We start from the raw sequence: 25,161 nt of genomic DNA on the forward strand, positions 1-25,161 counted from the left end.
TTATGACCAGATGGAAAGCAAATTTAGCTTTTTCAGGACAAACCCACTGGGAGCAGTTGTGAACGGGGATGGATTGCTATGTCCGATAAACAATCTTTCCTTCCCACATGGCCGCATAGGAATTGCATCTGTAAATTCCTTTGTTGACACAGAAACGTGGGACGACTTTGACCCAGTTGCAAATTTCCTCAAGAATCAAAAAGAGCCAGTGCTCTTAGCTCTATTTGACTGGGAAAAAGCATATCGCCAGATCACAACGGCCCCAAACCAATGGCCGTATCTGATGGTGAAAGATTTCAATGGAGGGCTCCTCCTAGATACACAAATAACTTTTGGAGGGGTTGCAGGATGCGGGTCGTTTGGGAGGCCAGCAGATGCTTGAAAGAAGATAATGCTGGCGGAATTCAAAGGGATAAACATTTTTTGATGAGTGGAAGACAATCTCTTTGTCAAGAAAACATACTCACCAACCCTCATGACGGAAGTAGTGGCGAGATCAGATAAGCTAGGAGTAAAAACAAACAAAGAAAAATACTCACCATTTCTCAAAGAGCAAAAGTACGTTGGTTTCATCTGGAATGGCACCAACAAGACGGTACACATGCCAGAGGAAAAGCTGGCAAAGCGGATCAGGCAGGTCCAATCCTTCCTGGAGATTGGAGTGTCGTTTACGTATGAAGAAGTGGAGATTATTGCAGGGAGGTTAAATCATGTTTCCTACATGTTGCCACAGCTGAGGTGCAATTTATGTAGTTTATATCAATGGCTGAAGGATTGGGTCCACAGAGAACAAAAACACCCAATCCCAAAAGACGCAGAAGAGGATTTACACGTGTGGTTGACAACACTTAACAACTTCAGCCCTACAAGACTCATCGCGCGCCAAGATCCAACAGAAATCAGCTGGGTAGGGGTCGTGTCAACCAGCTACGGGATAGGGGTACTAATAGGACAACGGTGGGCCCAATTCTACCTACGGTCCATGGAAGAACTCGACAGAGATATCCAGGGGAAACTAGAGGAAGAGAGGATCTCAAGACTCAAGACGGTCGTGGTACGACTTGGCCTTGTGATGTTATTGAAACTAGGCGCAAAGAAAGGGAAAACCTTTATAGTGTGGACAGATAACACAACCACCAAAAGTGTAGTTCTGAAGCAGAGATCAAAAGACCGATTTGTGAACAAAGAATGGAAGAAAATTCAAAAACTGCTTATTAAATTTGAGATAACTCTGGTAGCAAAAAGGGTGACGTTGGCAGAAAACCGGGCCAACACGCTCTCTAGAGGAATCAGACTGGGACACCAGAGGAGAGACCAACTGCAAAAAGAAGTCCCAAAGGACCTGGAAGAATTGATTACGCAAACTACGGAGGATGAATAAGGAATTTATTAGGGGAGTGGTGTTGCAGTAATCACAGTAATGCAATTTAACCTTTAATTTACAGTCAAACCCTTGAAACCACATACCTCTTGGTGGACTGAATTTGCTATGTGGTTTGGCAGGTTATGTGGTTACAAGGGTTAGTGACAGGCCAAAATGAGATTTTGGTGGACCCAAATGAGTATGTGGTTTGGGAGGTTATGCCCTTATACAAGGATGCGGTTTCACAGGTTTTACTGTATGTCCGTACAGAGACGTGCATCGGGGGTCCCCTCGCTGGACCCCACAAACTCCAAGGCACCTAGAGTGAAAGGCGAATCTCAGACGGGTCCAAAGAGGATAAAGGCAATCCGGGTCTGAGCTGGCTCCAGGCCCCTGGAGTTACGGGTCGGACTCAGACCTTGGTTCTAGAAGATCCCTCAAGGGTTTCAGATAGCTACCTACAAGTAGCAGAGGCATACCCCCTCAATCTTCCTACTCCTCATCTTGTGTTGCGTCTTACTTCACGGAGACTAAAGCACAGTAGGGAGAAGAAGAAGAGGAGGGAAGGGATCTTCTCCCTTTATCCCATACTTGGGTGACTCGGGGAGCTACAAGGGTAGCTATCAGGTCATCCTAGACAATAAGAAGTAAACAGATAGAATTTACTATATTGTTGAACAAGTAAACACAAAAAGAGAGGGCCAAGGATTTCTCCGTGGCCCACCCAAGCGCCTGGCACGTGCCAGCAGATTGGAGTGAAAACACATAAAAATGTAAATACAAAAAGAATGGTTTTTACCTTAAAAGAAACAGGAACAAAAGACAAGATGAGAACAGAACAGGAAACCACCACCACCCACTAGGTTTTATGGCTAAGAAAATAAGATAAGGTTAGATGATGGAATACACGGTCAACAATGATAATAATGAAGAGAATAAGAACCTATTGTTGAGCCGTCTAGACACATGACCTCGACAAAACTCCCCAAGACAAAGTTGATGATTTGAGATGTCTTACGGGTTGAGAGATAGGTGTCAAGATGAGGAAGAAAAAGAAAGAGTGGTAAACTGGAATTGACGAAGGACAGTCAACAGCGCTCTAGAATTGAAGTGTTTGCAGTGTGTCCACAACAATGATGTCATAGTCCGAGTCCGTAAAGCACACCGCACATAAATCTGTAACGTACACCGCGCACACCGTAAGCTGCTCACTAATTCCAACAACAAAATGCCCACCCATAGCCACTCAATACAGCGGCGAGCAATCTGTAAGAGTATAATACTTGTTGGTTAATTTGAGTCCTGCACGGCAAGCATTTTGCAAGGCCGGAGGGTAACCGTCTGACTTGTTGGTGATTGCAGTGGATAGATAAGACGTAATCTGGTTGATAAAAACAACCACTTGGGATATCCAAGCTGCCCCCCGACTTGATACTTGAAGAGTAATGTTGTGGAATGGTTGAAGGACTTCAACTAGGTTTTGAGCTAATATGAGATTGCTCTGACAGACCTGATGTTCTTGAGGAGTTCCATAGCGCTTGTCTTTCTGCCACTCCATGCTATGTAGAAAATGTTAGCAATTGTCAATGATTTTTTGAAGGGACAACCAAAGAATGGACCCAAATTGCTTCAGAACATCACAAAATCCCATTAAGCTGCGTCAAAGTTGAATTCCACCGGGTCCTTGCGTCCCGTTTGATGTTGTGAGGCTTCAAGCAGTCCATTTCCTCACAGAAATCTAGAAATATTGCCTTTGAATTTGATGATTTCTTCAGCTTCCAAGCAATGGTTCAGAAATTTTTTAGGGGTTTTGACTTGTTTTTTAGTTCCCAAACATGAGGCAGACAAATATAGTAAGTGAGAGCTTACCTTAGCAAGTGTTTTTTTACATGATTGAGAGGTGTAGACATCATCATCTTCATTCCTCAATTTTTCAACATCACATGTCTCAAGCTCAATCTCTTCATCATCTATCAGCTCACCTGCTAGCATTGAATCGTGGAGTGGGTTTAGGCCTTCATCACCCATTTCATCTTGATTGTTATCATCCCATTTGTTCATGCTAAACCTGTGAACAATAGCGCAGAAATGATTGACTGGAAAATTTAGTACTTTATTTCTTCCCCTTATCTTATTTTATCTCAAGAGTAGAGAGCGGCCCATTCTCCTGCTCTTAGGTCAAATTAAAGTTTCTCTATGTTGTTTTTCTTTTTCTCTTTGTAAATTCCAAGATAGATCTAACAAGAGAAATATCAGCTTAGTTTCTTGAAATCTTTCAAAGTTGATGATTTTGGGAAACTTAACCCAACCGGCAATCACATTGGTCCGGGCTAACCCCGGGTCCAAAAACCTCAGGCTTGATTTCAGGTCAAGCTTAACTACACTTCTTAAAGGAGGCGCAAAGTGTCTCCAAAGGAGAGGCTTGCATGTAAAGTCAGGGTTGTGGCTTGAGTAGAATGGGATTTTTGCAATATTTTGTTGTATTTTGACTTCAGCATCCTGCAGCGCCTACAAGTGAGCATCTTACAAAAGGATAAAAATGGGGGAAGTGATTTTATTGCCTATCATTCTTGAAAAAAAATTAGTCAAAAGTGGCATTGTTGAGGTTTCTACATGTGTTTTAAGAAACCCATTTTTTAGCACCAGGAAAAATCAATTGTCACCAGACGTCAGGTGACATCAAGCAACAATGACTGTCACTTTGTTCCAGCTCTGGTGCTACCACAACTAGGCTACAATGGCCCCTTTGTTTCCTACAGGGGCTGTCCATGTGGCCAACTGTGCAGCTGGTGGGTAGCTCAGTGGACTTAGGCTGATGTCACCTGTAGTCTAGTGACAGTTTATTTTTCCTGGTGTAGTCTCTAGAGGGGCTTTGAGGGTTGTGAAAGGGGTGTGATGGTGCTCTGCCCCCACAAGAAATCTGTAATTCCTGTGACATACATATTGGCTAAATTTACAAGTGATTTTGACCTGATTGATGGCCTTTTTTAAAAATTCAAACATTTCAGAACATGTAAGAAGTCCTCAGGATTCTTCCTTTGGCTTCTCAAATTTTGGAGGTGTTTCTGGGTCATCTGATTGGTTGTATGGTTCATCCAGCCATTTGGCTGGTACTGCTCACACAAGAACCTCGACATTGCTTGCAAATCCCTCCCTGGCCAGAGGGTGCTCGCACCCCCCCAGCACGGGAGGGACTTGTGTGAAGTAAGGTTCCAATCCGGTGCCTCGGAGCCGGATATCATCCATCCCGCACCCAAACCCTGGTAGTATCCGGAATCCGGCCGGATACTTCTGGATACCTTCCGGAATCAACAACCAAAGCCCCCAGGAGTGAGGGGACTCTTGTGGACTGCCCAAGTACATTTCGACAAGCCTCTCAAGCTCCTGGGATTTGAAATCATGCCCGCTCAACGCCAACAACGTTCCAGCTCCGAAAATTCCAGTCCTTCTTCAGAGTCCGACTCCAACAATGTGTGGGTTGTCAAAAAATAAGCCAGCCAAATAATGACAAGCCAACAAAGGATGGTCAATCAGTAGCCAGCTCTTGGGTATGGAAATACTTCAAGCCTCAGGATATTGATGGGAAAAGATGGAATGTCTATCAGGCCTTGCTTATTCCTAACAGTACTGCAGTCTGCCATGCAAAAATCACCCCCGACAAACGTGGATCCACCAAAAGTATGAGTAATCACTTGCTCAAAAAACACAGAATAAAGAAGAACAACGCACATGAGGTTGGCTCTCTAGTCCGGTTCCTTGACAAAAATAAAAATGTCGCATTGGAAAAGCTTAATCGAGAGAGCTTGCTATGTTCTGTTGCTTGATACGTGGTCCGATGCCATATCTCTTACCAAACCGTTGAACACCCGGATTTTCAAAAAATGCTTGAATTGTGCAACCCAGAGACAAAAAACCTTTTCCCCTCGGCTGATACGTTGAGTAATTTCATTCTCACAACGTTTATGAATGGTCAGCAAGCCCTCAAGAGTTTACTCCAGAAAGTCCCCTCAAAAATTAACTTGACATGCAATGGTTGGACCTCACCAAGCAATGAATCTCTACTTGGAGTCACTGCTCACTGGATTGAAAACTACGAGCTTAAATCAATCATATTGGCGACAAAGCTCATCGATGGTTCCCATTCTGGAAAAAACCTAGCCTCTCATCTCACTGAAGCCCTCAAAACGTACGGAATATCACAAAAAATCTTTTGTATAACGGCCGATAATGCGTCAAATAACGGGACCATGGGAGAAGAACTCAGCAATCTCTTTGATTTTGATTACACAAACTACTTGCTCGGATGTATGCCGCATGTCATCAACTTGGCAGCCAAAGCTGGCATCAAGGCCTTCTCCGAGAAGGTACCTTCCGAATCTGATACTCCTTGCGCATTTGCTGGTATTCTCAGCGACCCGCCTCCTCAAGTCAATATGTCTAGCCTCATTTCTTGAATCAGCAAGCTAACAACATACTTGAAACAATCATCGCAAAAAGCTGCTGCATTCAAAGATCTCAGCAAAGCTTTGAACGGTGAACCTCTTGTCATGGTGGCCGATGTGTCTACTCGGTGGAACTCTACTTTTGAGATGCTTGACCGAGCATATAGGATCCGTGCGACCATCCAATTATTCTGTGAAAGGAACTCGCTATCTGACAAGTACAATCTTTTGGACTGCAAATGGGAAAAGATACGACAACTTTGTGACTTTCTGGAGCCCCTATCCGAAGCAACCAAATTGATGTCTCAAAGTAAATTTCCTTCAATGATGCTAGCCGCTCCGGTTTATACATGGATTATGGAAAAGCTACAGGAGGTAAAGATACATTCCATTGTTATCTTTTAACCCATCCAACTGACATTGTATCCATTCCTGATGTCAGGCTTGCTTGTATAATTCTCGGGAATTGATCCCAGCTTCAAAAATTATGATTGCAAAAATCAAACAGTACTTCGATCTCGCGGTGAAGAAGCCCGTTTACCTCTGCTTGACCTTGCTTGATCCTTGCATCAAGACCAACCTTTTTAACAATAGCCTACTTGATGCCGTCAACATGAGCAAGGAGGAGATCATCACTATGTTCAAGGATGCAGCGGAATGTTTCAGTAACGATTCGACGTATGCGGAAACAGACTCGCCGTTGAATAAAAACAAGTTGCACGATCTCAAAAGTAGCTCGTCAATCAGCTCATCTCTATTTAAGAAGAAAAAGATCAAAATTACTTGCCTTCAAGAAGAAATCACGTCATACCTCGAATCCAAATGTGAAGAAGAGGCTTGCGAGCCCCTAGAATATTGGAAATGGAACTCAAAAAAGTTTCCGAGTCTTTCCAGTATGGCTCAAACATGCCTGGCAGCCTCGGCTTCCAGCACCCCCTGCGAGCGTGCGTTCTTGGTTGGTCGACATGTTCAAGATTACAGCCGCAACCGAATGAAATCCACAACCCTCGAGTCAATCATTTGTTTACAGAACTGGATTGACAACGGTGTCATCAGTATCTCCAACAGTGAAAATTTCAAATAGAATTAATGTTTTCTTTCTCTATTCTGATGAGGTCTTTAGCCTCATCATCATAAAAATGCAATGTGACACCTTCCTTACACTTTGGTATACAAACAAGTGTCAAAGAAACCTTGTCAGAACCTTTGAAAAAGCCCATTGCAGCCTCTACGTCTGCAATGGGGAGAACTAAAATATCCAACCGGATACCGGATTCCCAGCGGCCCTTCCCGAACCCGGATCCGGTCTGCGGGGACTCCAGATACCACCGGATCTGCGGGGTCCGGATCGGAACCTTAGTGTGAAGTTTGATTTCAGCTTAACACTCACTAAATTTAGCAACCCTTAGCCTGAAATCAAGCCTGAGGCTAATCCAGGCTTATTTAACCTGAAAATCTACCTAACAAATGCGAATGCTCTTATAGCTCTACAGGTGCATACCAGTAGAACGTGTTCATTTTAATGCGTAAAAAAACATTGAGATGGATGAATTAATCAAAAAATTGAAGCAAAACTCAATATTTGGGACAGGAGGAAGGAGTAAAGTCCAAAATGTGTGATGATGTATCCATGCTATTTGTCTATCTGGAACCATGCAGCCAACCAAATCCAAAACAGCAAAATAACAAACAAAATAAACACGCGGAGGGGTTAAGTCAAGTTTTATAAGGGGATGATCACTCGTTGGTTGCTTCTTTCTTGCGATTCTTCTTGCTCTTTTTTCTTTGTTTTCCATTTGTCACGGGGGCTGATAGCTCCGTGGTTTCGGCTTCCTTTGTCAGCGGCTGAGCCTCGGTGGCAGGGGCAGTCGATGGGGCCTCCTTCCGCTTGAGCCCTTTCGGCTGGTCAGGTAGTTTGACTTGAGAGCTTTTCGATTTCTCCACGAACTGCACAAGTCCTTCTATCAGTTTTATGACAGTGCTGGACTGAGGAGCCGACGGGATTTCGGCGGCAAGTTCGCTCAATGCCTTGATGTCTGTGTCAGACCATATTGTGGAACTATCCGTCTCACTCGAACCGATCTTCAGACGCTTGCGGAGTGCACTGTTCATAATCTTGATCAAGTCGCACAAGCTCTTCAGCGCTACCTGGCGGTCCTTTGAAATTTCTTCTTCAGAGTTGCTTGTAACAATAACTTCCTTGAGCGAGAGAATAGCCTCCTTGAGCTTACACACGTAGGCGTCAAAATCTAGCAGTGATGGCGACTTTTGGTTCGGGAAGGCCAGGAATGGAATAAATTTAGCTATAGGTTATAACCGCTGAAAATACTTTTATCGAGAACATTTGTCATCGGACTCACCTTGGGATATCTGTTTATCAGCATCGACACTAGATCTAGTACTTGCTCGCGGCGATAAGCGTTGACAGTAGACGAGTCGAGAGGCATGAGAAGGGCGACATCCCTCAAGAGCCAACTGAAGGCTGGGAATCGTTTAAAAACCGCAGAAAAAAATGTCGGTCGAAGTTTAGATGATCGTTTCGAGCAAAAGTTTCTCAAACCCTCTTCGTGAGCTTCGACGAGTTTGTTCAGCACTTCTTGACGTTCGGATTCCAAAACGAAGGAACTGGTGCTGGAATGGATCATTTCGATTAGCCACAAGTTGCATTTCGCACAGGATTCCGCGGTGTCCACTGCAGGCGAAGTTCGTGCGACCAGATGTACTGCCGCGATGATTTCAGATGCTTCAGCGGCCAAGAGAGGCTCTCCGGGGATACTTCGCTCCGACTGATTACATGACAGTCGTGTGGTATCTTCCAGGATTTTGATGACTTTCTTTTTCATAACTGCTTCGCTCGAGTTGGTTTTACCAATGAGTTCCAAAAGGGGCTTAATTAAGCGAGCACGCGTGGCTGGTGCTGGATGAAGTTTGACAAATTTTCCAATGAGCTCTAGAATTTTCATGCGGAGGTGAAGGTCTTGAGTATTATGTACTGTTCAGCAGATTGATAGCGTTATTAGTATTCTGGGAGAAAATGCACATTGAGATCTGAGGGGTGGGTGAACATACTTCGAGCCAGCTTTTTTCCGGTACGTCGCTTGAATATGGCAGCCAAGTTTGCGTCCAAGGCAAGCATCTCATCGTCGTTCATCAAGTCGGACTCGTCGCCAGAATCATCATCAGATGCAGCTGGTTTACTCAATGCATGGCCGAGGGCCATGGCAACATCATTTCGGAATTGTTCATCAACTGATTCACTATCATCAGCAGATTCAGCACCCGAATCGGAATCTTCTAGGCCACTGGAGTCTCCGGCCGTCGAGTCATCGTCTTCTTCGGCTTGCGAATCTGAGGCCTCGTCGTCTTCGTTATCTTCAACCTCTGGAAGTTCTTCTGGTGGATTGATTTGCTAAATGGGCCCATAAGAATTATCAGCAGCGTTATCAGAGGCATTGAAATTGATGAAAGCTGACATCAATCAGGAGCTGCAGGCTCTGGGCTCCAACACAATCAGAGAATGAATCAAAGTTGATTTCCACAACCAGCCGTAAAAGAGCAATCGGCCAGGAGAGTAAGAACAAAAGACATCCTGTAAGATTCGCCACTGCTGGTGACAAGGCTTGCAAATGATGAGCAAAGTCGCCATCGGGTGGTAATAGCGTGTTAATATCTTTTCTCAACCTCTATATAGGAGAAAGATGATCATGGTCAGAAACTCATTGGGTTTACCGAGTACAGCGCCAAGTCCCAAACTCACTTCAATCAATGGTAATGCTTCAGTCCATCCGTCTTGCTCATCATACGTCATCAGACACAGAATGTCGCAAAGCAAAACGAGGGCCTCTTTCTTGCTTTGAAGTTTTGGGGACTCTGTGCTGGCGGCTCGGCTACGCAATTGCGTCAATTTCTTTCTGATAGATTTGATGCACTCCGAAGTTTCGAGTCCTTCATGTGGCTGGGAGCTTCCATGAGAATTGACAATCTCGATAATCACTTCAGAAGGTTTGAAGCCATGCAGTGAACTCGTCTTCGGATGTGTCTTTCTGTCTGAGGAGTGCGTCTTGGTGCGATCAATCAGTTCCAACAAGCAGGTGTACAGCCGGGCTTTGCATAGCTCTCGTAGCTGGGGGGAGAAGTGTACAGCGGGCGCAGCACTTCGTACGGAGGACTTCCCATTTTGGTCGGATGCAACTTCACCGAAAAATGCACAGAGGGTAAGACAACGAAGAATCGAGGTGGCACAATCAATCGTAGAGGCAGACGTGTTGATGTTGATGACGTTACAAAGTTGGGTTAGCATCATCTCTCGGAAGCTTTCGGGTGGAGACTGAGATTCGTGTGCTTCACTCGACGAGTCGAGTTGAAGACAAGACCATGTGGGCGAGCCTTTTTGGAAGGCCGAGATGAGTTCTTCTGTCCACAGTTCCAGCTCGGGAGAAAGCATCCGAGACACCAACGACCGGATCAATTGATGATGAGTGTTGTGATCGAAATGAGGCGAGAGAGCTCTGATGCGAGTTGCAAAACTTTTCGCAAGAGCCGATCCTTTTGCGTTCTTTGTATCAACTTGGGAGATCATAGTTGAAGCGACAGATTGTGCCATCTTGTGGAGTAAACGGTCTGTGGCGGTCAGATGCACCTTGAGAGTATGGACACAATTCAATGTGAGGAAATTGGGTTTCTCCTGGTCTGGAATGAACTTAGACGCTAGAAGCTTGTTGAGGATAAGAAATCCGTGTGATCGACGAGAAGGACTGGATTTCGAAGCGAAGTAGTAGCGTTCAAATAGTTGATTGTAGAAGTTGGACAAATTGAACTTGCTCGCCGACTGAGAGGCTGATATGAGGATTTCGTGAACAAAATGAGGGCAGATAGGTAGGTCGGTATTGTGTGATGATGTCTTGGTATCTACTTCACTCGCTCCTGAATGGGATGAAGATATGCCATCAGCATTCATCAAGATAGTAAACAACTTTTCATGGTTGTCTTCGCTCAGGATCTGCTTATTTGTGAAAGTTTGTGACAGGATCGATGGCCAATCGAGTTTGACAGAGTGCTGCTGGAGTAATATGGCCAATGATATTTGTTCAAGCGTCAAAGTCTCCGCGTTCTTGAGCAGCATTTCAGCGATTTGGTTCACGGCGCCAGACTGAGAGAGACTGGACTCTGGATGTTCTAAAATCTGAGTGGTAATGTCCAAGACAATGACTGAGCCGACGCTTTCTGAGAGCCATGGGGCTCGACGAGCGAGCGCGCAGAGTTCCTCAAGCAGGAGTTTCAAGAGGGTTGATTGTTCATTGACGTTTGTCGATTTCCGTATCCCCTGGGGTGTGTCAAGTTTCCGGAGGAGTGCGCCAGACTGAGTAATGCATTTGATGCCAAACAGCCTTCCGAACTGGGAATCACGTTCTTCACTAGCCTTCATGTTACTCTGCAAAGGGGTGGCCGATAGGATCAACTCGAATATTGATAGAGGGGATAGTCCAGGAAATCTGTTGATAATCTGTTGAACAAAAATATGAACAGATTCAGATGGAGATTCTAACTGAAATGGAATGAGGGTTGAAGTCGGACTTACTTCACACAAGGCATTTGAGAAGCCAAGACGAGCTCCTGGCGTTGGGCTGGCTAATCCACGCACGAGTCGTTTTAGGGTGTAGTTCAGGTCAGGTGAATTGGAGCAGTCGTTTGATTCGGAATCCACGTCGTGTCGAGCCGATTCGGCTTGAGTAAGATGATGCACTATCGAGGTAGCGGCCGAGACTCGTTCGTCTATATTCGAGCTGGATAAGCTGCCAAACAGTGACATAATCTGAGCGGACATCGTGAGATGGAGCGAAAACTAGACTCTGGCGGATAAGAGTACTCGAGTCCGATTGATCTGGAAGGGCCCTGGTCGTCGACTTGTAATTTGTTGATTTTCAGATTCCAGCCAACTTGTGGGTGTGCAGGACGCTCGGGGATCCCGCGGGGAGCGGGGCCCCGGATTGCTCAAGCACAAATTCACACCGGACCGGTCCCTTGGAGCATCTCCACCGCGGGTGCTAAACCGGGTTGCTCGAACCACATTGTAGCCGGCGCTAGCGCCCCGCCTACTTAAGGCCCTGACGTCTTTCCTGGACCCCTGGACCAGGCTGCGACGCCACGCCCTGAGGCTTGGTTTCAGCCACGCGTTTCACTCGCCTAGACCAGTTGGTCTAATCCATGCGGCTCTCCGCTTCTCTGTTGTTTTAGAGTTCATCCTTTGGGTATATAAACCCTAGGTTTCTCTCTCTTTGTTTTGCCTTTAGCATTGTTTTAGCTTTTCATTTGCATTGCACATTGTATTTCCTAGTGCTCCGCAGCCGTAGCCCCAGTCATAGCCCCGAGTCCTGTAGCCCTCCGGCTTCAACTAAGGTTCCAATCCGGTGCCTCGGAGCCGGATATCATCCATCCCGCACCCAAACCCTGGTAGTATCCGGAATCCGGCCGAATACTTCCGGATACCTTCCGGAATCAACAACCAAAGCCCCCAGGAGTGAGGGGACTCTTGTGGACTGCCCAAGTACATTTCAACAAGCCTCTCAAGCTCCTGGGATTTGAAATCATGCCCGCTCAACGCCGACAACGTTCCAGCTTCAAAAATTCCAGTCCTTCTTCAGAGTCCGACTCTGACAATGTGTGCGAGCCAACGAAGGATGGTCAATCAGTAGCCAGCTCTTGGGTATGGAAATACTTCAAGCCTCAGGATATTGATGGGAAAAGATGGAATGTCTGTCAGGCCTTGCTTATTCCTAACAGTACTGCAGTCTGCCATGCAAAAATCACCCCCGACAAACGTGGATCCACCAAAAGTATGAGTAATCACTTGCTCAAAAAACACAGAATAAAGAAGAACAACGCACGTGAGGTTGGCTCTCTAGTCCGGTTCCTTGACAAAAATAAAAATGTCGCATTGGAAAAGCTTAATTGAGAGAGCTTGCTATGTTCTGTTGCTTGATACGTGGTCCAATGCCATATCTCTTACCAAACCGTTGAACACCCGGATTTTCAAAAAATGCTTGAATTGTGCAACCCAGAGACAAAAAACCTTTTCCCCTCGGCTGATACGTTGAGTAATTTCATTCTCACAACGTTTATGAATGGTCAGCAAGCCCTCAAGAGTTTACTCCAGAAAGTCCCCTCAAAAATTAGCTTGACATGCGATGGTTGGACCTCACCAAGCAATGAATCTCTACTTGGAGTCACTGCTCACTGGATTGAAAACTACGAGCTTAAATCAATCATATTGGCGACAAAGCTCATTGATGGTTCCCATTCTGGAAAAAACCTAGCCTCTCATCTCACTGAAACCCTCAAAACGTACGGAATATCACGAAACATCTTTTGTATAACGGCCGATAATGCGTCAAATAACGGGACCATGGGAGAAGAACTCAGCAATCTCTTTGATTTTGATTACACAAACTACTTGCTCGGATGTATGCCGCATGTCATCAACTTGGCAGCCAAAGCTGGCATCAAGGCCTTCTCCAAGAAGGTACCTTCTGAATCTGATACTCCTTGCGCATTTGCTGGTATTCTCAGCGACCCGCCTCCTCAAGTCAATATGTCTAGCCTCATTTCTTGAATCAGCAAGCTAACAACATACTTGAAACAATCACACCACAGACGTTTGCTCAGCACCTGTTTGCGAGTGCCTTTGCACAATTCATGCCGACATTTGGTCCGATGCTGGTTAGATACTGGTCCGAAGTTGGTTTGATGTTGGTCTGATCTTGGTTCAAAGAATGGTTAATGCCAGGTGCAATCTAACCGGATGCTAACTGGAATTATATGAGATGTATTGTGGAAGGTACATGTAGAACATACACCATTCCTATACTGAAACTAAGCCCAACCATGATCAGGTGGACTCAATCCACGATGTTGACCAAATATATGAATGTTTTGACCTGATTTTTTACCTCTGTGCATACCCATACCCTCACCAGGAAAAAAAAAATAGTCACTTGATGGCAAGTGACATGATGCAGCTTTGGTTTCTGCTCCAGAGCTACTCCAGCGCTGCTCCAAGTCTGCTCCACCAGCACTTGTAGAGCTTGCAGTACTGCACCAGAGCACTCAATGTGGCACAGTCAGCTGATCCTAATTTTTTCCCAGGAACAGCTGAGCAGTAGGCATTGACTGAGCCTGGGCCAAAGCTGAGCATTAGCTGAGCCTGGGCCACAGCTGAGCATTGGATATTCCAAGCCTGAAACAAATCCAAGTATCAGCTGGACCAAGAATATTCCAAATCTGAGCATCAACTTAGCCAACAATGGTGCAAAGCTGAGCATCATCTTGGAAAAGGCTTGTGCAGAGCTTAGGATCAGCTGGGACAATACTGTTCCAAAGATTAACACCAGCTGGGCCAAAACTTTTCAAAAGCTGAGCATCAGCTGAGCCAATGCTGGTACAAAGCTGAGCATTGGCTGAGCCAAGGCTGTTCTAAATCTGAGTATCAGATGTTTTGAGACTATTGAAAAGATTAATATCACCTGAGCCAAGGCTGTTCCACAGCTGAGCATCAGCTGAGCCAAGGCTGGTCCACAGCTGAGCATCAGCTGAGCATCAGCTGAGCCAAGGCTGGTCCACAGCTGAGCATTGTCTTAGCCAAGGTTGGTCCACAGCTGAGCATCAGCTGAGCATCAGCTGAGCCAAGGCTGGTCCGCAGATGAGCATAAGCTGAGCCAAGGCTGGTCCGCAGATGAGCATAAGCTGTTACAGGAGTGGTCAGACTCAGAATCTGAGCATTGGCTGGGCCGAGATTTATCCAAAGCTGAAAATCAGCTGAGCCAATACTGGTCCAAAGCTGAGCATTGGCTGGGCCATTGATAGTCCTAATCTGAGTCTAAGCTGAGCCATGACTGGAATAAAGCTGAAAATAAGCTGGGCCAGGACTGGTTCTGATCTGGGCAACAAAGCTGAGCATGAGCTGGGCACCAAAGCTGAGCATAAGCTGGGAGCTAAAGCTGAGTATCAGCTGACCAGAAATGGGGATTAGTGGTGCCCAGCAAAAACTGAGGATCTCCTGTGGAAATTCTTAAACTGGTTAGATGGTGGGTAGATGGTGGGTAGATGGTGGGTAGATGGTGGGTAGCCCGCTGGAGCTGGCATGATGTCACTTGTCATCAAGTGATTATTTTTTTTTCCTGGTGCCTGTAGATCGCTCTGATGCATGTTTTTATTTTTTTTTGGTCAGCCTAAATGCACTCCAAAAAAATCCCAAAAGCATTTCAAAAATGAGTGTATGGAGTGTGCACTTCAACAATTGTTGGAGTACAGAGTGGAATACTCCAAGTCGGCTAGAGTGCAGAACCGGGGACTCAGTCTTTTGAGTGCACCATGAAGAACTCCAGTGGCCGGCAAATGTAATGAGTGCCCATGAGTCTCACTCCATAAGATTGGAGTGCATATCCCCAGTCCATTCATGATATTTCTCCTCCCCAAAAGGGGAGTGCAGAGCTGGGAACTCCAGGCAGAGCTGGAGTACATATACTTGAACCCCAGTCAAGCAGGGTATACATACTACACACCCTGTCTGGCCATCCCGTGGGCTATGTACACACCCCACTGGATGCCAGCTGACACCTCTTGATCACCGGTACACCACGGGTGCAAAAAAGCATCTCAATTTGAGTGGATCCACATAATTCACATCTCCTCTTGATGACTGGTCCGTGCCAGTCATTGGGGGAAATACTCCTCTCAATGACCTTACACACCGGTCATTGAGAGGTGTGATTCCCCCAAATGACCGGTACAGACCGCTCATTGATGGGACTCACCACCTCTCGATGATTGGTCTGTATTGGTCATTGAGGGGACTCACACCTCTCGATGACCGGTCTGTACCGGTCATCAAGAGGTGGAAGTCCCCTTGATGACCAGTCAGTGCCGGTCATCGAGGGGAGGTGTTACTCCTCTCAATGACCGGTCTGTACCGGTCATCAAGAGGCGAAAGTCTCCTCGATGACCGGTCTGTTCCGGTCATTGAGAGGTGGAAGTCCCCTCGATGACCGGTCTGTACCGTTCATCGAGAGGAGTAATTCCCCCCAATGACCGGTCTGTACGGGTCATCGAGTGGAGTACATCTCCCCTCAATGACCGGTCTGTACCGGTCATCAAGAGGAATAACACCTCCCCTGATCGGTACAGACCGGTCATCAGGAGGAGGTGTTACTCCTCTCTCACCTTGATGACCAATCTGTCCAGGTCATTGAGAGGAGTAAAACCTCCCCTCAATGACCAGTCTGTGCCGGTCATCGAGGGGACTTCCACCTCTCGATGACCGGTACAGACCGGTCATTGAGAGGAGTAACACCTCCCCTCGATGACCGGCACTGACTGGTCATCAAGGGGACTTCCACCTCTTGATGACCGGTACAGACCGGTCATTGAGGGGAGGTGTGACTCCTGTGTGCCACACCAACGTACGCCCGTACGTTTGTGTGACAATGGGGATCACCAGGGGGCACTACGGCGCATCATGCCCCCTCACAATCAATGGCCAACCACTGGGCGGAGTACACACTCTGCTCGATGAATGGCAATCAAGCGGAGTATGTATCCCACCCAATGACAGGCCATCAACTGGGGTGTGTACTCCACAAATGATGACCAGCCATTGAGTCCTGCGCAGGCCACTCGATGACCAGCCATCGAGCGCCATACTGGGGTTTAATGCCACTCAATGGCTATCAAGTGGAGTACATGTGTACCCCACTCAATGACCAAGTGCTCCCCCCTCAATGACCGGTACAGACTGGTCATTGAGACCAATTCAAATCAGAAGATTCAAAACCAAAAGAAGCCAGTAATTTAATTCAAAAATGAATTCAATCACTCTATTTTTAAAATAGAAAGAAGTATGAAGAGGAAAAAAGTAGTAACACAACTTGGGAAGACAGAAATTGCCAAATTCCAGACCAATCAACAGTAGTTTAGAATCAAATATTTGGATCAATGTTGATTGTAAATCAGAATGTTACTTTTTTATTTATTTAAAAATCCTTCTTGAACCAGGGAGACAAAAATGGTGCAGTAAACCAGAAAAAATGTGAACAAAATTTGATCCTTCCAGAAAGACAGTTCTTTTATAAACTTGGCATCTAATTCACTACACAACAACTTAAGGATTCCAAATGTACGCCTTCAGTATCTTGAAAATCGTGAATTCTCATTCTGAATTGAATTGATCCACATTCTCCTTCAGAAAGCTCCATGTGCAGTGGAAGTTGGAATTCAGGGTGATTCAACATGCCCCAATTCACTTGTGCATGGCTTGCCCTTAAATCCCTACCAAAAAAAAGAAAATTTAGAAAATTTACTTCAGGGAGCCATTTACAGAGCACAAATACAATTCCCCACTATATTCCAAGGTGGCTACGCCACCAGTTTCCAAGGGTGTAATTTTATACATTGTCATTTCAACAATCAGCCAGCCAATGGGACAGCCACTCCACCTCATATCCAAGGCTGATTTCTGCCAATAAATTAGAAGAGGAATCTCACATCCCAGATAATTTCAAATGGGTTGAATTGGGGATTGGAAATACACAAATTCACAACTTCTACATCATTCTCAAATAAATATTCTTTGGAACTTAATTATTGAAATTTTCAAATGGTCTGCTTCAATTTGAACATGGGCTCAGCCACTACCAGCCAGATAATAAAAGATACTATCTTGAAACATCATCACCATTCAACAACCCCATTCCGCCAGACACAATCAAAGGAAAAATTGGAATTTGAAATCAACTTGCACGTAAACTCCCTCTTCTACCTAACATATAAATCAATCACAACCAGATTTTTGAGTCTTAGATAAATTATTTCCTCAAATCCAAGTGAACATCATGACTTATACGGTTCTTCTTCTTGTAGGTTTGCAGAGATAAGTCATGCCCTATGTTGATTCAAACTTTGAAAATCTCACAAATGCTGAACTAGATCACTTCTGGCAGGTTGCTTTTTGAAAATGAATCACAGCTTGTTTCCTTGCATGGATTTTGGTGCCAAGTTTTCAGTTGCCTTATTATCATCCTTGAAACATTTTGCCCAATTAGATCTAAGCCTTGTGATATTTTTGCTATGATCTGTTAACGTAACAGCTGACCTTGAAGAATCAGGCATTCACCTTGCAAGCAAAAAATATCATGGGGATACCTTGTTAACCAAGGTGATCTTTTGTTCTTCTTGAATTCCCTTGAGTAATAAAGCATGCTGAATGTTTGCAACCTGATGGTAATCTTTTTGCTTGCACCTCTTTCATTTGTTCTTTTTACCAAGCTCCTGAAAACCCGTGCAATCTTTGGTGTTGTTTTGTAAAGGCTCCTTCACATGTTCAATTTCTCAAGGTTTGGATTTTGGCCAAAAAAACTACAGTTGAGGCTCTTGAAATTCTTGTAGAGCTGATTGCTTGCAGGCCATTGACTCAATATTTCAAGCAGACCCAATATAGCATCTGCCGGTGGGAAAACTGGCATGGAAAATCATGCGCATTCAATTGATAGCAAATATTTCAAAAAACTACTCCGCACATCATTTGTGAAACAATCAAAGATATGATGATTTAATATAAAATCAGCCCAGAGAGAAACAGAAGTTTGAGCAAGAATAACATGATAAGATTGAAATTGATAGCCAAGATTATACACTTAACATTTCAAGCAGAACCAACCTGGGGAATGCATACTGGAAAACTGAAATGGAGAGTAATGAAGATTTAATCCAAAAGAACTGTTAGAGAGGAATTTAATTTTAAATAAGACACACCAAGAATTCCCTGTTAAATATTTAATACATCCAAATGTTTCAAATTTACTACCAAATCTTTGTGTTCAGACTTGAATTTATTTTAGAAAACAGATCCATCAGGAATTTTGCTGAAGAGTTTTTTATCAGAATGCTCTTTTCCAAGATCATATATCAAGTTGATCTACATGCTTGATGTATTTCTTATGGAATTGGGGAACACACCGCTGTGCTGTGCTTCCAATCAGGAAATGATCACCGGCACCCCATACACCACCTTTACCAGGCTCAGCACCATCAGCGGGTAGATATCCAAACACCAGGTCTGTATCACCGGGGACCAACACCCTCAAATGAACCAACACAACACAACTTTGTTTTAATTGCAAACCAAGTGCCACACAACAAACACAATGGAACCACATAAACAATTAACCAAAATCTATGCTCCACCGCATCAAGCAAGCCTTGAAATGCCATCCTTGATAATGTCCAAATTCACAACATTCACTGTCTCCTTAGTAGGGTTCCGCCAGTAAATTTAAAAGGTAAAAGAAATCATTGAATAATTAAAATTGCATGCAAGTGCTGAGAAAGCTCCCCTGGTATAAACCCATGATTAATCAAAATATATTATATAGTTTCAACAGAAGAAACCATTGTTTCTGCCAAGCAGTTGACAATTATGGTGTTCAAAGTTGGTTTGCATAATTTTATACATGCATAAATCATAAAATCATAATTTTTTTTTGCAGGGGATATGACTGTCTGATTATGTAATACAAAATTTCTTCACCAAAATATTTTTATGATTTTATGATTTATGCATGCATAAAATTATGCAATCCAACTTTGAACACCATAAATTCATTGCAGTGTGGTTGTACATATGTTTTTAAAGAGTTAAAGTAATATATACGGTCAAGTTGCAGTTGGTATCAATATGATATCAGACCCTTTCCAACATGACTTCATAAACATTCAGCATAACTTCAGCAAAAATTCAGCACAAAATTACACATCACTTGGAGCCAAGTCCTTAAAGAGATCTTAAAGGGTTCCTAAAGAGAGGGGTGATGGCACTTGCACGCAAGTGCTGAGCAAACATCCGTGGTGTCATCGCAAAAAGCTGCTGCATTCAAAGATCTCACTCGGTGGAACTCTACTTTTGAGATGCTTGACCGAGCATATAGGATCCGTGCGACCATCCAATTATTCTGTGAAAGGAACTTGCTATCTGACAAGTACGATCTTTCGGACTGCAAATGGGAAAAGATACGACAACTTTGTGACTTTCTGGAGCCCCTATCCAAAGCAACCAAATTGATGTCTCAAAGTAAATTTCCTTCAATGATGCTAGCCGCTCCGGTTTATACATGGATTATGGAAAAGCTACAGGAGGTAAAGATACATTCCATTGTTATCTTTTAACCCATCCAAATGACATTGTATCCATTCCTGATGTCAGGCTTGCTTGTATAATTCTCGGGAATTGATCCCAGCTTCAAAAATTATGATTGCAAAAATCAAACAGTACTTCAATCTCGCGGTGAAGAAGCCCGTTTACCTCTGCTTGACCTTGCTTGATCCTCGCATCAAGACCAACCTTTTTAACAATAGCCTACTCGATGCCGTCAACATGAGCAAGGAGGAAATCATCACTATGTTCAAAGATGCAGCGGAATGTTTCAGTAACGATTCGACGTATGCGGAAACAGACTCGCCGTTGAATAAAAACAAGTTGCACGATCTCAAAAGTAGCTCGTCAATCAGCTCATCTCTATTTAAGAAGAAAAAGATCAAAATTACTTGCCTTCAAGAAGAAATCACGTCATACCTCGAATCCAAATGTGAAGAAGAGGCTTGCGAGCCCCTAGAATATTGGAAATGGAACTCAAAAAAGTTTCCGAGTCTTTCCAGTATGGCTCAAACATACCTGGCAGCCTCGGCTTCCAGCACTCCCTGCGAGCGTGCGTTCTCGGTCGGTCGACATGTTCAAGATTACAGCCGAAACCAAATGAAATCCACAACCCTCGAGTCAATCATTTGTTTACAGAACTGGATTGACAAAGGTGTCATCAGTATCTCCAACAGTGAAAATTTCAAATAGAATTAGGCCCCGTTTGGCACCGATATAATTATAGGTGATATAATCGCTGATTAATTCAATAAAAAATACAAAATTCAACATAAAGCCTCCAAGTTTTTTTCTAGGCAACCTACAGTGCTGGTCTCTTCAACTTTGAAATCAGATTCAACTGATTCAGCCATCTTCAGCACCATAATACCATTATATCACTTTTGACCAATATGAAGTGATATAATGGTATTATGGTGCTGAAGATGGCTGGATAAGTTGATTCTGGGTTCACAGTTGAAGAGACCAGTACTGTAGGTTGCCTACAAAAAAAAATTGGAGGCTTTATGTTGAATTTTGTATTTTTTATTGAATTAATCAGCGATTATATCACCTATAATTATATCGGTGCCAAACGGGGCCTTAATGTTTTCTTTCTCTATTCCGATGAGGTCTTTAGCCTCATCATCATAAAAATGCAATGTGACACCTTCCTTACACTTTGGTATACAAACAAGTGTCAAAGAAACCTTGTCAGAACCTTTGAAAAAGCCCATTGCAGCCTCTACGTCTGCAATGGGGAGAACTAAAATATCCGACCGGATACCGGATTCCCAGCGGCCCTTCCCGAACCCGGATCCGGTCTGCGGGGCCTCCGGATACCACCGGATCTGCGGGGTCCGGATCGGAACCTTAGCTTCAACATCAAACGCATCCCATCTCAAAACCATGCTCCATTCGGCTTCTCGTGTCAACATCAAGCATGCTCTTAGAACCGGGACGGCGTGAGTGAACACCGATCGCTAAGCGTTGTTTTCCTCCTAGATCTCAAAAAAACTGAGTCTTACTCCTCTAGCACGTTTCATTCTGCCACACCGTCAATGTCGTTCTACAACCGATCCCGAGAAGTAAAACATCTTTCTGATATATTGAACGGCAAACCGGCTTTCACAGTGCTACTCGGCGCTCCTAGCTCCGGCAAAACTGCCCTTACTCAACACGTTGTCTCGCGAAAACGAGCAGACAACACCCCAGAGTTTCATTCGTTGACCGTCGATCTCCGCGCAGTGGGCTATTTGAAGGGAAGCTTCATGGAAGCGTTGGTAAACAAATGCCTCGATGAGAAAGCTCCTACCCGCTTCTGGAAGGAACTACTCGGCGGCTCTGTGATCTCGTATCCCGATTTACGCCTCAAGTTCAGGAATGAACTCATCCACTCCTCAAACATAGCCGGCAAAATCTTTGAAGAAATGGGTCAAAAACTTGAGCCATGGTCGTTTTGTCCTGGGAGAAGACCCCCTGTTCTTGTAATTGAAGAGGCGAATGGCTTTAAAGATATAAATGATGATGTATGTCTGTTTATTGACCGTTCAAATGATATCTTTATGTACTGACAAACAAACCATCTTCTAGGTATGTACTGACAAACAAACCATCTTCTAGGCAATAGAGACGTTCCTCAGGTTTGTCGTCCAAATGTCGAAGCAAGAAGGGAAATTGCACGTAATCTTCACATCCTCGGACTCTTTCTTTGCAAGTTGGCTTCACAAATGTAGGTCCCTTTGTAATGAGTGTTCCTACATGCCTAGGAACGGAGCGTTTACACGTCTTGATATCCTCATCCTTTGAATTATCTCAATAGTAGCAATTACGCAAACTCAATCTCATCAGATGAAACCTAATCTCTCAGCTTATTTCACTCTTTGAGATCGCCATTGGTTTCCTTATCAACTCTTAACTTTACTCATCTGACCCCACACTCAACTCAACTCCTTGTTGATCCTTTTTGCGCCTCTCCTCAACCAAGATCAAGACCTCAAGACCTCTTCAAAATTCCCGTTGACAAGTCTCTGTGAAGCTTTAGCTAGGACCACCTGTTTAGCTTCCCAATTGGTGAGAAATGCGACCCCGCATTTCCCAAATCTTCTCCTTGAATATCTCAACATACTAACTCCACTCCATCTCTCATCAGTTGTTAGTCTTCAGATCTTTGCACACTCACTTCTTTAGTTTTATACAGTTGTCCTCACTTTCTTACAGGGTTTGTTCTCTTACTTGTTGTCTCTTTTCCACTTGCATCCTTCAACTAATCCTCAATCTCAACTACTCAGCTGAACTCCACAACTCATCACCATCTCTATATTCAGTTGTTCTTCTACAGATAGCCATCTGTCTCAGGGTTTGTTTCTCTATCAACATTTCTATCCTTTAGCTTTTATTGTTTTCTTACATTCTTGTTCTTTCTAGTTTTTGGTCTTATTTGCTCTGAAATTCAGTCACAGGTTCTTTATGGCTTACTGTTGAAACTTGCCTCAACTTGTGACATCCTTTGACAATCCGCGCACTCTGTACGCGCTATTACTCGCGCTCACCATCCTGCGCCGCAACATCCGCAGCTACTCGCAAACTCAATCTCATTGGTTGAAACCTATTCTCTGTACTGTATTGCACCTTGAGATCTCTCTCACGTTCCACATTGACTTCTCAACCTTATTCATCTGACTCCAGATTCAGCTCGTCAAAATTTGTCGATCCTCTCTGCGCCTCTCCTCACTCAAGATCAAGACATCAAGACATTCTCAAGTTCCCCTTGTCAACAAGTCTCTGCAAAGCTTTAGCTAGGATCACCTGTTTAGCTTCCCACTTGGTGAGAAATGCGCCTTGTATTTCCTAAATCCTATTTTTGTTTTCTCTTCTCCTCAATCAACTAACACACTCTATCTTTCATCAGTCGTTGTCTTCAGATCTTTGCGCTATCCTTTTCTTAGTTTTGTACTGTTGTCCTTCTTCCATCCTCAGGGTTTGTTCTCTTTCTTCTTGTTTATCTTCCCTTCGGTTATCACAACTAATCCTTGATCTCAACAACTCAGCTCAACACAACATCTCGTCACACCTTCAATTCTCAGTTGTTCTTTTACAGATAGCCATCTGTCTCAGGGTTTGTTTTCTTGTCATCTTAATTATCTTTATCTTATCATGTTTTTCTCATTCTTGTTCTTTTTAGTTTTTGGTCTTTTGCTTTGAAATTTAGTCTCAGGTTCTTTACTTACGTCTATTTGAATGTAAACCGATGCCTTGAAGAAAAGCGTAATTTCATCAAATTCATTGTTTTTCTTTTTATCCAGACAATGGAACTTTGCATTATCCTCATCTGAATTTTGAGCGTAGTCAATGATTTAAATTGATGAATTGCCATTGGCATTGATTGCAGTTGGCTCCTGTAAGGGGTGGGAATCCCCTTCACTGGTCAAGACAAAAGGAACCAGGAACTGGGCTTGAAGTGGGCAATGAGGAGTTCTAGGACCAACCAAAGGGGGTAGTTTGGATTGCACTGGTTCAGAGAGACTGCTACTCAGTTCTCTCTCCAAGCTTGTACAGCCTCTCTGTTGAGCGCACAAGATTCCGGGAGAGACTTGTATCCAATGCGGACTTGCTTGAGTGTCACGGTTGGATTTGTTTGGTGGTTTTTTTCTCTAAAAGCAGCAATGGGCCACTGCACTACACTAACGTTATTGGACAATAACAGTTAGTGTAGCCATTTTATTGACTCCCAAATTCATGTTATTTGTTATCTCAGATACAAGTATCCATACAAAAAATAACAGGAAATAACAGCAATAACAACAATAACAGGCCTTTTATTGCCACTAACAGGATACAATAACAGTTATTGCTGTTATCCATCACTATTTCCTGGGAAAGTCCCCACTACCAAGATGGATGAATTTTCAATGTTGTATATTGATCATTTTTTTTTATTCCTCTTGATACCTATGTCTGTGTTCCATGTCTCCTTAATACTCTTCTATAATCTCCCTCCTTCCCCCTTTGTTAGCTTCAAGCCACAGGAATTATTTTTTTGCCTGATAACTTTCATAAATTTCTACATACACCATGCAATTCTTCATGAAAAAGAGAAATTGCAAGTTTCAGGATTAATCCAGGGTGGCTGAGGGGTCTCAATTTTTTTTTCTTGTTTTTTTTTACTTCAACAATTGATGTTGTCAGAAGTCTCCAAATCTACTTTTTTTGAAAAAAAGGAAAAACATTGACCCTATGACCTTTCTCATGATACCATCCTGCACACATTGTTAATTTGGTTGGTTGAACTTCCTGAAGATATTGCACATCATACTTGAAATGCTAAATGCATAGATGGCCTTTTTGAAATTGGTTTACCATGGTTTAGCATATTTTTGTCAGGTTCTTTTTTTTATCTACTTTTGTTATCAACAACAGATTAATGAGGAATATTTCAGCATAAAATTTCATCAGATAATTGTTCTGCATATGAAACCCAGAAATGTTGTGTTTGGGGTCACATCCAAAATGTTGTGTTTGGGGTCAGATCCATTATGCAGCAGCTACAATCTGATTAGTTGCCAAATATCACTACTTTGGTAGTTTCTTGGTGTTTCTGCCACTATATATCATCCCAGCGTGGGAATTCTTCCGAGATATTTTTACCAAAATGTTGAAAAGCCACCAAAGCTTCATTA

The 25,161-nt window shown here is 43.8% G+C and overlaps 4 protein-coding genes across 4 annotated transcripts; 3 read left to right on the forward strand and 1 right to left on the reverse strand.

The window, feature by feature from the left end:
- Nucleotides 1-6,418: 6,418 nt before the first annotated feature.
- Nucleotides 6,419-6,889, forward strand: PtA15_10A247 (uncharacterized protein; the record flags this gene model as incomplete). The annotated part of the gene is made up of 1 exon (XM_053160404.1): nt 6,419-6,889. One exon carries the CDS (start codon nt 6,419-6,421, stop codon nt 6,887-6,889), a length of 471 nt encoding a protein of 156 aa, XP_053024382.1.
- Nucleotides 6,890-7,542: 653 nt separating this feature from the next.
- Nucleotides 7,543-11,629, reverse strand: PtA15_10A248 (uncharacterized protein; the record flags this gene model as incomplete). Its single annotated transcript, XM_053160405.1, has 6 exons — nt 7,543-8,070; nt 8,166-8,797; nt 8,875-9,214; nt 9,279-9,488; nt 9,563-11,308; nt 11,384-11,629. 6 exons carry the CDS (start codon nt 11,627-11,629, stop codon nt 7,543-7,545), a joined length of 3,702 nt encoding a protein of 1,233 aa, XP_053024383.1.
- Nucleotides 11,630-20,224: 8,595 nt separating this feature from the next.
- On the forward strand, nt 20,225-20,695 carry PtA15_10A249 (uncharacterized protein; the record flags this gene model as incomplete). The annotated part of the gene is made up of 1 exon (XM_053160406.1): nt 20,225-20,695. One exon carries the CDS (start codon nt 20,225-20,227, stop codon nt 20,693-20,695), a length of 471 nt encoding a protein of 156 aa, XP_053024384.1.
- Nucleotides 20,696-21,391: 696 nt separating this feature from the next.
- PtA15_10A250 (uncharacterized protein) lies at nt 21,392-22,056 on the forward strand (the record flags this gene model as incomplete). The annotated part of the gene is made up of 2 exons (XM_053160408.1): nt 21,392-21,447; nt 21,519-22,056. 2 exons carry the CDS (start codon nt 21,392-21,394, stop codon nt 22,054-22,056), a joined length of 594 nt encoding a protein of 197 aa, XP_053024385.1.
- Between the last annotated feature and the right edge of the window lie 3,105 nt (nt 22,057-25,161).

Source organism: Puccinia triticina, chromosome 10A (genome assembly GCF_026914185.1).
Source record: "Puccinia triticina chromosome 10A, complete sequence".
Classification (NCBI taxonomy): Eukaryota; Fungi; Basidiomycota; class Pucciniomycetes; order Pucciniales; family Pucciniaceae; genus Puccinia; species Puccinia triticina.